Consider the following 12,081-nt stretch of genomic DNA (forward strand, 5'->3'; position numbering starts at 1 on the left):
ATGCTCCATGTCATTGAACTCCTGGGTTGCAATTCTTACTTTCTTAACATGATTAGCAGAAACAGCAGTCAATGGGCACAGAGAACCCACCACAAATGCTTCTTTTCTCCTTTAAATTGGGCATCAGCACTTTTATTCATTCACTCATTTGTCATTCATATGGTAAGTGAATATCAAGTGCCTACTACGTTTGAACCACTATGAGACAACAAATCTACCAACTCACTGAAGTATGCACAAAATGAGTACAAGTCGAAACTTGAATATGCCAGATTAACTATATGCAATAATGAAAGTTCACTGCACCAGGATCTTAAAATGTATTATTATAGAAATTTTCAAACAAACACTAGAGTAGTTAGAACAGTATAATAAATCCCCATGGCTGAGCCCGGTTTGGCTCAGTGGATGGAGCGTCGGCCTGTGGACTGAGAGGTCCCTGGTTCGATTCCGGTCAGGGGCATGTACCTGGGTTGCGAGCGCATCCCCAGTGGGAGATGTGCAGGAGGCAGCTGATCGATGTTTCTCTCTCATCGATGTTTCTAACTCTCTATCTCTCTCCCTTCCTCTCTGTAGAAAATCAATAAAATATTAAAAAATAAAAAAATAAAAAATAAAAAAATAAATCCCCATGTATCCATTTTCCAGCTTCAACAAATAACTCATGGCCAAACTTCCTTCATCTATACTTCTTTTGTTCCTCTCCCTCCCTCCCATTTTATTTGGAAGCCAATCAAAGACATCATATCCTTTCACTTGGAACTATTTCACTAAGTAAACTAGTTTTTAAAGCACAGAGACCAAGATTTTTTTCTGACTTAACTCTGAGTTATGTCAAGTATCTAGAACCACAATGCATACAAACACCCACAGTTCTTATGTGCCATCCTTCTCAACCAATCAGAGCAATGTATCCTGACTAAGATGTCTGGGAAAGACAACTCTTCCCCACAGACTGCAGATTCTCTATGTATCACATCTGGGCTGCAATAGCTTATCCATAATGAGGGGGGAAAGTTCAAAGTCCTCTTAAAACTACAGTGCTTATGATAGCTCTCCAAAATACTGGCCACACTTAACATTAATCATTAACACCCTCAGCAGAGTCTATCTATGAGGTACAAATGTGCCTCCTATTAGTCATAAGGGAGTTTGGATCTAATAAATATTTTGCAGTCATCCAACAGCCTGGAATATCAGGGGTTGTAAATTCATGACTTATGTATGAACAAGAGTCAACAGGATCTGTATCTAGTCCTCAAGTCTAATTCAGAAAACTTAACTGCTGTGAAATGCTACCTTGATTTCCTGTGATCATATTATAAGATTTAAAACCTACCAAGGCATAAAACTCAACGTGAGAGAGGAGCCATCAAATTTTCCTGTCCTTACGTAAACATGTGGAGGTCTTCACAACAGAAACTTTTCTACTCAACAAAGGAGTAGATTAGATGACTGGACCCCATAAAATAGTGCTAATGTCCCATATTTCATTTAAATTTGAAATCTCAAAAACCTACAAACACTAGCCAAAAAAAACTGGTGGAATAACACATAGACAAAGTTATTTCTCCAAAATATTCAAAATGATTTTAAGCATTCTAATGAAATTTTAACTCACTTAAACATAATTGGATCCAGACATACTAGTAAGGAAGAACTGTACTAAAGAAGAGAACTTCAAAAACTATTATGTTAAACAACTGCACTTATATTCCTTTTTAGTTATAAAGCTAATTTTTTATTTAAATAATGCTTCTACACACCTGGATCATATGCCTTAGTGTATGAACCTCTTAGCTGAACCTAAATCACTGCGAAATGTGCATAATTTAAACAGTACAATTTTCCAGTGACTTTCATCAAACCTCCTTCTCCCCCACTAAGCAATAAAACAAATTAATTTTGTGAATACACATACAGTGGGGCCTTGACTTACGAGTTTAATTTGTTCCGAGACGGAGCTCGGTAACTCAAATTACTATAGCAACTCAATGCAAAAAATCGGCCGAGAGACAGCTGGTATCTCAGAAAACTCGTTAGTCGGGACACTCGTAAGTCAAGGCCCCACTGTATACAGAACATGTGTTTATAAAAAGTTCTTCACTGCAGGTTTTAACTATGACATCCATTTTCAGAGTAATTTATAGCTTTTTAATAAGCAGTAAGATCTGCTTATGACGTATCCAATCATTATTGGTGAACTCTCAGTGAGTGCTGGTTGATGCATATATATACATATATATAATGTTCCATAGATATCATATTCCATGGATAGCATATTCTATATTATCATATTCCAAATTATCATATTCCATATATACATGTATATACATATATATAATCATATTCCATATATATACATGGAGTATCATTCGGCCATAGAAAAGCAGCAAGTCCTGCTATTTGGAACAACATGGTGGACCTTGAGGGCATTATGCTAAGGAAATAAGCCAGACAGAGAAAGACAAATACTGCATGGTATCACTTATACGTGGAATCTGAAAGAGGAGGAGGAGGAGGAGGAGGAGGAGGAGGAGGAGAAGTTGTCAAACTCATAGAAACAGAGAGTAGAAAAGTGGCTGCCAGGGGCTGGGGGGTGGAGGAAACAGGGAAAGATTGGTAAAAGAGGACAAAGTTTCGGCTATAAGATGAACAATGTCTGAGTATAAAATGTAAAACATAGTGACTATAGCAGATAACACCATGTTGTATAATTAAATTCTGTTAAGAGAATAGAACTTAAATATTCTCACCTAAAAGAAAAAAAATAATTGAAAAAAAATTTAAGCATTGTTCTTTGTCACCATTGTGACTTATTATGTAGCCACATCTGTCTTTTTAGGTACCCAAATTATTCATGGAGATTGCAAATATTCTTCATGTATATATTAGGATGAAAAAATTTGCCAAAGCAGGTCCAAGAGCTAAAGGAACACCCTTTCTTGTTTCCTTTTGTTACCGCTATTGAAAAATAGAAACCGCCCCCAAGAAAAGCCTGTATGAAATGCCTCTAGTGGTAATTTCTAGAAAGGAATTAAACAGGTTGCTGTAAAAGGGGTGGGGGAAGCAAGGCAAGGTGGACTGTGGTGTCAATCCTCAGGTGAGATGTCAGCAGAGGAGGAGTGTCTTTCCTGTGAACACTATAAAAGGCAGTTCATTCACCACAGAGGGACAGACTCTGCTCCACCCATCCTGAAGCTACAGGTGCTCCCTCCTAGAATCCCCAATGGATTTCACACGCAGAAGCTTGCAAAGAAGCCTGAGTTCCTCCTCGCAGGCCTCTATGGTCAGCATGTATAGGACTGGGGGCAGGCAGCTCCTGGGGGCAGCACCCAGCGTTTATGGGGGAGCTGGAGGCCACGGCACCCGCATCTCAACCTCCAAAAGCTTGGTGAGCTATGGGAATGATCTCAACAGAGGCGACCTGTTTATTGGCAATGAGAAGACGGCCATGAGAAACCTTAATGACCGCCTAGCGAGCTACCTAGAGAAAGTGCGGTCCCTGGAGCAGTCCAACCTCAAACTTGAGATGCAGATTAAGCAGTGGTATGAATCAAACGCGCCCAGCACCAGTCGGGACTACAGTGCATACTACAAACAAATTGAAGAGCTGCGAGCTCAGGTAAGGGATGATGCTGAGTTTTCTGCTCCATTATTTAGCTGCATGATATATCAAGAGGGCATATACATTAGGTGGGTTCAAATGGATGTTGTAAAGCAAATTAGGCTGAAATGCAACATCTATAAAAATGGTATCTTCTATCATCTACCCTGACTACATAATAGGATGACTGTGAATCATACTTTTTAAAGTTTTAAAACCTAATTATATATAAAATATAAAAATTTTATCCTCCAATCTTATACTCTGTGTTTTTGTCATAGTTTACTAAGTCAGGGCTAAGAGAATAGTAAGCCTTTTTTTTTCTGAAAAAGCTAAATTTTTAAGGGATAATAAATCTTAGTTTTTCACCTAGTTCCCATCAACTCTTGAAACCCCTGTCAATTTAGAGAGTTTCCTCCTTTCATTTATATAAATGGTACAGTATAAGTATTAGAATACTGTATCATAGATTTCAATGATAGTTATTCAGGGTAGAAATGAGGGGAAGGGGTATGGGTCTTAATACCTAGACTTTTAAATGTCCTATTTAATAATATGATCATCAACAGCAAGCAGTGCAGACACCACTTCCATAGTAATAAAATGTCCTATTGCCCCCAATTAAAATTTATGGCAATTGTATCAGAACCATGTCATCCAAGAAAGGTGGAGTTCTCAGTTTTATCGATTGTGTGACATAAAAGAAGACTTTGCTCCTAATTGAAGATCTCAGATATGACTCAGAGCATTTGCACTGCTGTAATATTCTTATCTAATCAAGAAAAGTGTCCCTTTTCTTTTCCTTTCTATTTTAACATTCGTGTTCCTTTAGACTGAGCAAAGACCACTTACCAGCAAGTCTCTTTTTCTTGTGTTGTATTAGACAGCAGTACAATTTGATGCAGATTCTACAGGAAGTTACTTTGGTGTTTCAAGAACTATGTGGATGTGAGAGGCCAAGGTGTTTAAATGGTCCTTTCTGCCAAGAGGTCATTCTTCTCCGGCTCCCACTACACACATTCAAAATCAGCCAACCATTCCCCCTACCTGTCTCATGGCTCATGTTTCTGGATCCACTATGGACTGCCCCAAACCCATGGGCACAGCCATTTCTTCCATTTAGCTGGACAGCCCCTGTATCTGAAGGAAGGCAGCTCTTTCTAGGATGGGATAAGCTGAAAGAGATATGTCATTATAACATTTTCTACAAGCAGACTTCTGATCCATGTGCATCTTAGAGAATTCACCCAATAGGTGACAGCTACTTAAGAGCAGGGGCTTATCCATCCTGATAGCCCCCGTGCATAGCACAACTCCCACCACCTCAGTGTCCATTCATCAGCCAATATTTAGTCGACACTAACTAGGTGCTAGTTGCCATGCTGGACAATGGGAAATATGATGGTAAACGTAAGGTGACTTAGGGGGAAACAGGCATGGACAAAGGCAACATTTATCCCACACACATGGGGGACTGTGTAGGGCAATCAGGGCACAAGTAGTTCATCCACCCAGTTCTGTTTTGAGGAAATCGTGAAGGCTTGAAGCAATGAACGTCTAAGCTGAGACATGGAGGAGGAGGAAAAAGAGGAGGGGTTCACTGAGTGAGAGGAGCTCAGAGTAATGTTCTAAGCAGGAATAAAGGCAAGGCACTCAATAAGGTTGGAGGCCTCAAGGTGAATTAAAATCTCCTTTGATGAAATCACAAGAAAGCTGACCAAACTGTGAGACTAGCATTGCATTTTACAAATCTATTTTATTCTTCCTTTCCATTTTCATGTGGAAATTAATAAAATGAACATCATCTTAGATATAACAGTAGTCGTACCTGAGTATAAATGCAATCATTCAAACTCCTACCCAGTTGAAAATGTCATTCTTTCTCATGTGTTTTCCAGATTAAAGATGCTCAACGGCAAAATGCTCTGTGTGTCCTGAAAATCGATAATGGTAAACTGGCGGCTGAGGACTTCAGACTGAAGTAGGTTCTCTAATACCATGGCAAAAGTTCCTGAAAAGGAATGTCTTTTAGTGGTCCTTCATGATACCAAGCTTTCCATTGCTGGTAAAGGAACTAGCACTAAATAGTTTCAGAATCTTGGCATTTAAAGGGTGTTAGAAACTATCTGGTACAGTCCCTCTCCCACAGTCTTAAGATTCTGCTGCCCAGAGTGTAACTGAACACCTCTAGTAACTGCTACTGTTCTTGTTGGTCAGCTCTACTTGTTAGAACGTTCTTTTTTAGTAACCCAGCATCTACCTTCTCACATATTGAACCTAATTCTGCCCTTTGGAATAATAACAAAGCAATTTAAAACTCTGAATAGGACCCTACCCAGTTTGGCTCAGTGGATAGGGTGTCGGCCTGTGGACTGAAGGATCTCAGGTTCGATTCTGGTCAAGGGCACATGCCTGGGTTGCGGGCTCGATCCCCAGTGTGGGGCGTGCAAGGGGCAGCCGATCAATGACTCTCTCTCATCATTGATGTTTCTATCTCTCTCTCCCTCTCCCTTCCTCTCTGAAATCAATAACTCTGCATAGCTGTCTGTCTGTTATCTAAAGAGAGTCATTTGTCTACCTTAGTAATTCTGCAAATGAGTCATCCATGTTCCTCCCACTGCCTACAAGTGTATGCCCAAAGGTCCAGGGATGACGTGACTCTTGATGCTTTCTAGATTTCCAGTGTTTTACAATACAGTCTGACCAACCAAAGAATTAGGACGATGATTAAATCAGTTCAATCTGCTCCCTCTCTTGTAGTCATATCACACTACATGTAATCAGAGTTGTACCTCAGAAACTGCTTCTACATTAGGGCTTCCTCACCTGGATTTGTACAACACATCTGCACTAATGAGTCCTTTATGTTTTAAAAGGGTGACATCTTAATGCTACGGGGATCAAAATGAAAAAAAATGAGAGCAGATCTGAAGATTAAAGCAGTAAAAGTTCATTAATTCCAGTCAACATCTAATTGTTCTATTTCATTATCATTTTTAAACATTACTACTTTAATAAAAATGGGAGTATATAAAATTTTAGAAGGGAATGCATGAATTTTTAAGATAATTTACTTTGGATACATCTGCTTACAAAGTAATAAAAATAAATTGATCGTGTATATTCATTAAGTAAATTTAGTTATTTTAATATCAATGAGAAACCTTTGCTGACACAATAATTAAAGTAATTTTTTATTATTTTTAAAATATATTTTTATTGATTTCAGATAGGAATGGAGATGAAGAGAGATATAGAAACATCAATGATGAGAGAAAATAATTGATCAGCTGCCTCCTGTATGCCCCCTACTGGAGATAGAGCCACAACAGGGGCATGTGCTCTGACCTGGAATAGAACCATGTCCTCCTGGTTCATAGATCGACAGTCAACCACTGAGAAACACCAGTCGGGCACAAATTTTTTCTTTGTAAATATATCCTAGAATTTAAAAATGTTTTTTATTGATTTCAGAGAGGAAGGGAGAGGAAGAGAGAGATAGAAACATCAATGATGAAAAAGAATCATTGATTGCCTGCCTCTTGCACATCCCCTACTAGGGATGGAGCCCACAATCTGGGCATGTGCCCTGACCGGGAAATGAATTGGGACTTTCTGGCTCATGGATCTACTCTCAACCACTGAGTCACACAGGCTGGGCTAGAAACTTTTTAAAGTAATTTGAGATTGATTTTTTTTAACAAAATCACAGAGATTATATATGGGGCAAATTATCTGATTCCTAGGCTCTCAGGAACATTTTTGAAATGTATAAAGAGGGACACAATAATGTATTGAAATTGAAATCCTCATATACTACATATAAACCTATCTCATTATATTAAGATTATCTCTTCTATAATGGTTTCGGAAGGACTCAGTTATCTCTGCTTATTAATTCACAGGTATGAGACTGAAAGAGGGATGCGCCTAACAGTGGAAGCTGACCTCCAGGGCCTGAGTAAGGTTTATGATGATCTAACCCTAAGCAAAACAGACTTGGAGGTTCAAATTGAAGAACTGAATAAAGACCTGGTTCTCCTCAAAAAAGAGCATCAGGAGGTAAAAAATAAATAGATTTCAGAAGTGGTATTGGGAATGGTGGAAAGAGGAGGATAAAGAAGATTGGGTGGTGGTGGTGATGGTGAAGATGACAACAATAATGATGTTAGCCCTAACATCTTTTCATAAGTTTTCTATCAGGGTTAAATAACTTAGAGAAATATCTGGACCATTAAAAAGCCCTGCCTATTATGTTCTTCCTTTTTTGACTCACTCCCAGTGAAAAAAGCCATAAAATGTATAAAGTCTTTTCTGCCCAGCCTCTTCTGAGAATACACTTCGGACTATAACCAGCCAGGATTTTCATTCTCGTAGGAAGTGGACGGCCTACGCAAACAGCTGGGCAATACTGTCAATGTGGAGCTGATGGCTGCTCCAGCCCTGAACCTCAGTGCCATCATGGATGAAATGAGGCAGAAATATGAAGTCTTGGCCCAAGAGAACCTTAAGAAGGTCAAAGAAGAGTTTGAGATACAGGTAATAGCATAATTCTAAAGGATAAGCAAATGTGCAGAAGTTGTCCTCCACAAAGAGATAACTCTTTCTCTTTCTTCCTCTCTTTCTTTTTTCTTCCTTCCTTCCTTTCTTTCCGTCTTTTTTCCCTTATTTACTTTTCTCATTTTTGGAATTTTAGACTGAAACTCTGCAGCAACAAGTCTCCGTGGACACTGCAGAATTAAAGCAATCGGAGGTTCAAGTAAAGGAGCTGAGACGCAGCTACCAGAACTTGGAGATAGACCTCAGGTCCCACCTCAGCATGGTAAGCACATCTAACTCCCAGCTCTCGGTGTCGCGTCTGTTTACTAAGTGCCTGCATTAGGGACTTTGAAAGTAAGAAACAACCCCTCCCCTTGCAAAGCTGGCAGGGAAGCGGGCCAAACAACAGATTATGGTTAAAGAACAGAAAGAAATCAACGGAAAGGGCAATGTACTGCAAGGATGCAGAGGAAGAAGATCTGGAAGACTTATAGTGAAAGTGGCATTTCAACTAGATCTGAAAACGTGAGATTAGTTTTGAAGCTAGAGAATAGGAGTAAAGACATTCTGGGCAAAGCAAATCAGTCAGCAGGTGATAAATTATGCTCTGGTAACAACCCCAAAATCATAGTGGCTCACGACACTGCATCCATCATGGTTTGGCTGCAGCTCTGGCTGGGGCATGCCAGTGTTGTGGCCCAAAGAAAAGAGCAATAGTTAGACCATGTGATCCCTCTTAAAGCTTCTCAGAAAAGGCAATTGTCAGTTTCACTTGCATCTCATTAGCCAAAGAAAATCATATGACCAAGCCTGGTGTTAATAGCATGAGGAAGGCTAATCCTCCAAATGAAGTGGCACCATAAACCGCAGGGAGGGGAAGCAAATATTGAAAACAATAATACAATATACAGTAAGAGAACAGTGAGTGCAAAGCTAAAAACAGACAAACAAACAAAAAACGAAGAGCTAATGGTCCTAGCTGACTGACTGGGGTTGCCTAGAGGAAGCGGGTGGGAGATAAAGCCAGAATTATGCATGATGCCCATAACAAGCTGCAGAAATTCCTCTCAAAAGATGAAAATTGAGCCACCTCTTAAATCAAATCCTCAAGAAATGTCCACTTTTTCTTGTGCTTGTTAGAAACAATCTCTGGAGCAGACACTGCAAGATACCAAAGCTCGTTATCACAGCCAGCTGGCCACCCTCCAGGCACTGCTGAACTCCATAGAGGCCCAACTGATGCAGGTTCGGGCTGATGCAGAACGCCAGAACAAGGAGTACAATGAGCTCCTTGACATGAAGATCAGGCTGGAGCAGGAAATTGCTACTTACCGGCGCCTCCTGGAAGGAGAAGATCTGTAAGGACCTTATTAGAATCCGGGGATATGTCTACACGATGTGCTATGTTAATGTCCACACATTAAACCCTGCCACTCATTCCCCAGCATCAATGCAATGCCTATCACAAAATCAGTTACACACACACACACACACACACACACACACACCAACAAAACAAAAATATATCCAAAAGTGCACACGCCCCAAAAATACCAAATACAGGTTTTGTACTTGAGGTTGTGTTATAGAGATGATAAAGATTATGCAAATGTTCATTTTTATAATGAATACATCATTGAAAGCAAAATAACTTTTTAAAATTCTCACTGAGAGGTCATGAACTGCACCACCGGCCACAGAGGTCTGTGGGAACCAGTTGAAGAATCACCGGTGTTGCAGCAGCAAGTCTTCAAATACCACACCCAAGAAAGTCACAAGAGAACACAGATTTCAACTTCTATTATAGTTGGAATATTTTAATTAGAAAAACGTCTAGCATGTGTTAAATGAGTCAGTTTGGAAGCTATGTATTTTTCAAGTTAAAAAATAAGACACTCTGCCCTAGCCCGTTGGGCTCAATGGATAGAGTTTGGCCCTTGAACTGAGGAGTCCTGGGTTCGACCCCAGTTGCAGGCTGGATCCCCAGCCCTGGTCAGGCCACGTGCAGGAGGCAACCAATCAATGTGTCTCTCTCACATCGTTGTTTTTCTCTCTGAGTCTCCCCCCTCCCCACCCCCTTCCACTCTCTCTAAAAAATCAATGGAAAAATACCCTCAGGTGAGGATTAACAAAAAAAAAAAGTATGACACTCAAGTTAGAAGAGACAAGCATAATAAAAGGGGGGGAAATACAAACACAGGATTAAAACACACATCACTCAGACTTTATTTTGAAACAAAATGCTTCATTTTCAAAATGGCAATAACACTTTTTTTCTGTTTCTTTTTCTTTTCTTAAAAGAAGCATCCTGGAGGAGAAAGCTGGTAAGTGTTCTAATTTCACACATTACCTATAAGGCTAAACTCTCACTCAATAGCTTACCACTTCTTATCTGCCACTGGTGAAAAGGAAAGGGAGATCAGTTCTCAAGTGAGCTGATATATTACCCTCAGGATTCTGAAAATCAAGCAGATCACATAAAGGAGACCTCCCTGTGGGAAATTTGTCACACCCCCAGGACAGGGTGATTTTCTTGGCCCCATGCTACTGTTGTCCTAAGACATCCTGAAATCTTGAAAATGAAAAATAGGGTGAAAATGTGCAATTTGCTTAATTCAATATTATATATTTCTCTTTGGGGGTGGGAAGAGTAGAAAATGTATAAATTTGGGGAGAGTAGCACCTTTTCTGCATTGATTTTTAAAATGGACTTAAGATCACTTAAGAGAACTTTTGTCTAAAAGAAGGAAGTACATACAAAATAAAGTTGAGTATTATAAACCAGCAGAGTTATGTGTCTGAATTAACATTTTATATTTCCATCTAAATTCAGATGTAAAGAAAACCAGGAAGATTAAGACAGTGGTGGAAGAAGTAGTGGATGGCAAGGTCGTGTCATCTGAAGTCCAAGAAATGGAAGAAAGTATATAAACCCTGCCAGACGGAGATGCTGCTGAGGGCCTGAGAGAAGTGGAGCTGTAATGTCTGTTCCCTACAGGAAAGCGGCCGTCAGAAAGCACCATTAGTGCTTTCTACTGGTGGGGTGGAGGGGGTAGCCCATCTATCTATCAGTCTCTGTAATTGAACATAAATGTTTTACTCAAAGGAGCTGCAAATTGCCAGCGAAAGTGAAATCCAATGAGCATTAGAATATTTAAAACATCATTACTGCCATCTTTACCATGAAACATTAATTACAAGCTATAGACCACCTAATATCAATTTATTAATGTTCCTGAAAATTACAGCACATTTCAATGATATTAAACCTCATGAAGCAGAGGGTCTATGCAAATAAATCTCTTTCTCTTGAATTTCTTCTGTTTTTGAGCTGCAAAATCTCCTTTCTGGGGCCCCTGGATTCTTGATAAAGGTAATTTCTTGGTTAATTTCATAGAACTCATCCTCAAGTGTGACCCCTGGGGTCTTTGTTCATCCTCGTCTCAAAAGCACAGTATAAATCAGCAGTAACCCAATATTCTTTCACTCATTCACAGGACCTTACATTTTTGTTCACACAAAAGTGAAAGATGGTATGAACCATGTGATCACTGAATTGCAGAAAATGGAAGGTTTATCTGTCTTTAACTCAGGTGCCAAATTCTGAAATCAAAGACCAGAAAAGTACCCAGACATAAGAAGATGAGCACACATCTATCTATATAAAAGCCTAAGCGACCATCACAACCGAATGGACAACCAAACAGGCTGCATGGAGCGACCAGGCCGTCAGGGGGGTTAGTGAGGGGCAACCAAACAGCCAAGCATCAGGCTGCGTGGGGCAACCAGGCCAGCAGGGGGGGCAGTGAGAGGCGACCAAATGACCGAGCAGCAGGCTGCATGGGGTGACCAGGCCAGCATGGGGGTTATTGAGGGACGACCAAACGACTGAGCAGCAGGCTGCGTGGGGCAACCAGGCCAGCAGGGGGGTTAGT

General features: G+C 40.1%; 1 protein-coding gene across 1 annotated transcript; it reads left to right on the forward strand.

The window, feature by feature from the left end:
* The first annotated feature begins 3,229 nt into the window (after nucleotides 1-3,229).
* KRT20 (keratin 20) lies at nucleotides 3,230-11,207 on the forward strand. The gene is made up of 8 exons (XM_006094988.3): nucleotides 3,230-3,625; nucleotides 5,506-5,588; nucleotides 7,513-7,669; nucleotides 7,985-8,146; nucleotides 8,304-8,429; nucleotides 9,287-9,504; nucleotides 10,448-10,470; nucleotides 10,980-11,207. The coding sequence occupies exons 1-8, from the start codon at nucleotides 3,230-3,232 to the stop codon at nucleotides 11,075-11,077; spliced, it is 1,263 nt and encodes a 420-aa protein (XP_006095050.1). The 3' UTR covers nucleotides 11,078-11,207.
* Nucleotides 11,208-12,081: the final 874 nt, after the last annotated feature.

The sequence above is a fragment of the Myotis lucifugus genome, unplaced genomic scaffold, assembly GCF_000147115.1.
Source record: "Myotis lucifugus unplaced genomic scaffold, Myoluc2.0 scaffold_146, whole genome shotgun sequence".
NCBI lineage: Eukaryota > Metazoa > Chordata > Mammalia > Chiroptera > Vespertilionidae > Myotis > Myotis lucifugus.

What these genes read in the sequence shown, in the direction of transcription:
- KRT20 (XM_006094988.3), top strand. Translation starts at nt 3,230, where the DNA reads ATGGATTTCACACGCAGAAGCTTGCAAAGAAGCCTGAGTTCCTCCTCG. An exon ending in AAGAAGAGTTTGAGATACAG is followed by an intron (nt 8,147 to 8,303) that starts GTAATAGCATAA and finishes TTGGAATTTTAG; the next exon opens with ACTGAAACTCTGCAGCAACA. An exon ending in CATCCTGGAGGAGAAAGCTG is followed by an intron (nt 10,471 to 10,979) that starts GTAAGTGTTCTA and finishes ATCTAAATTCAG; the next exon opens with ATGTAAAGAAAACCAGGAAG.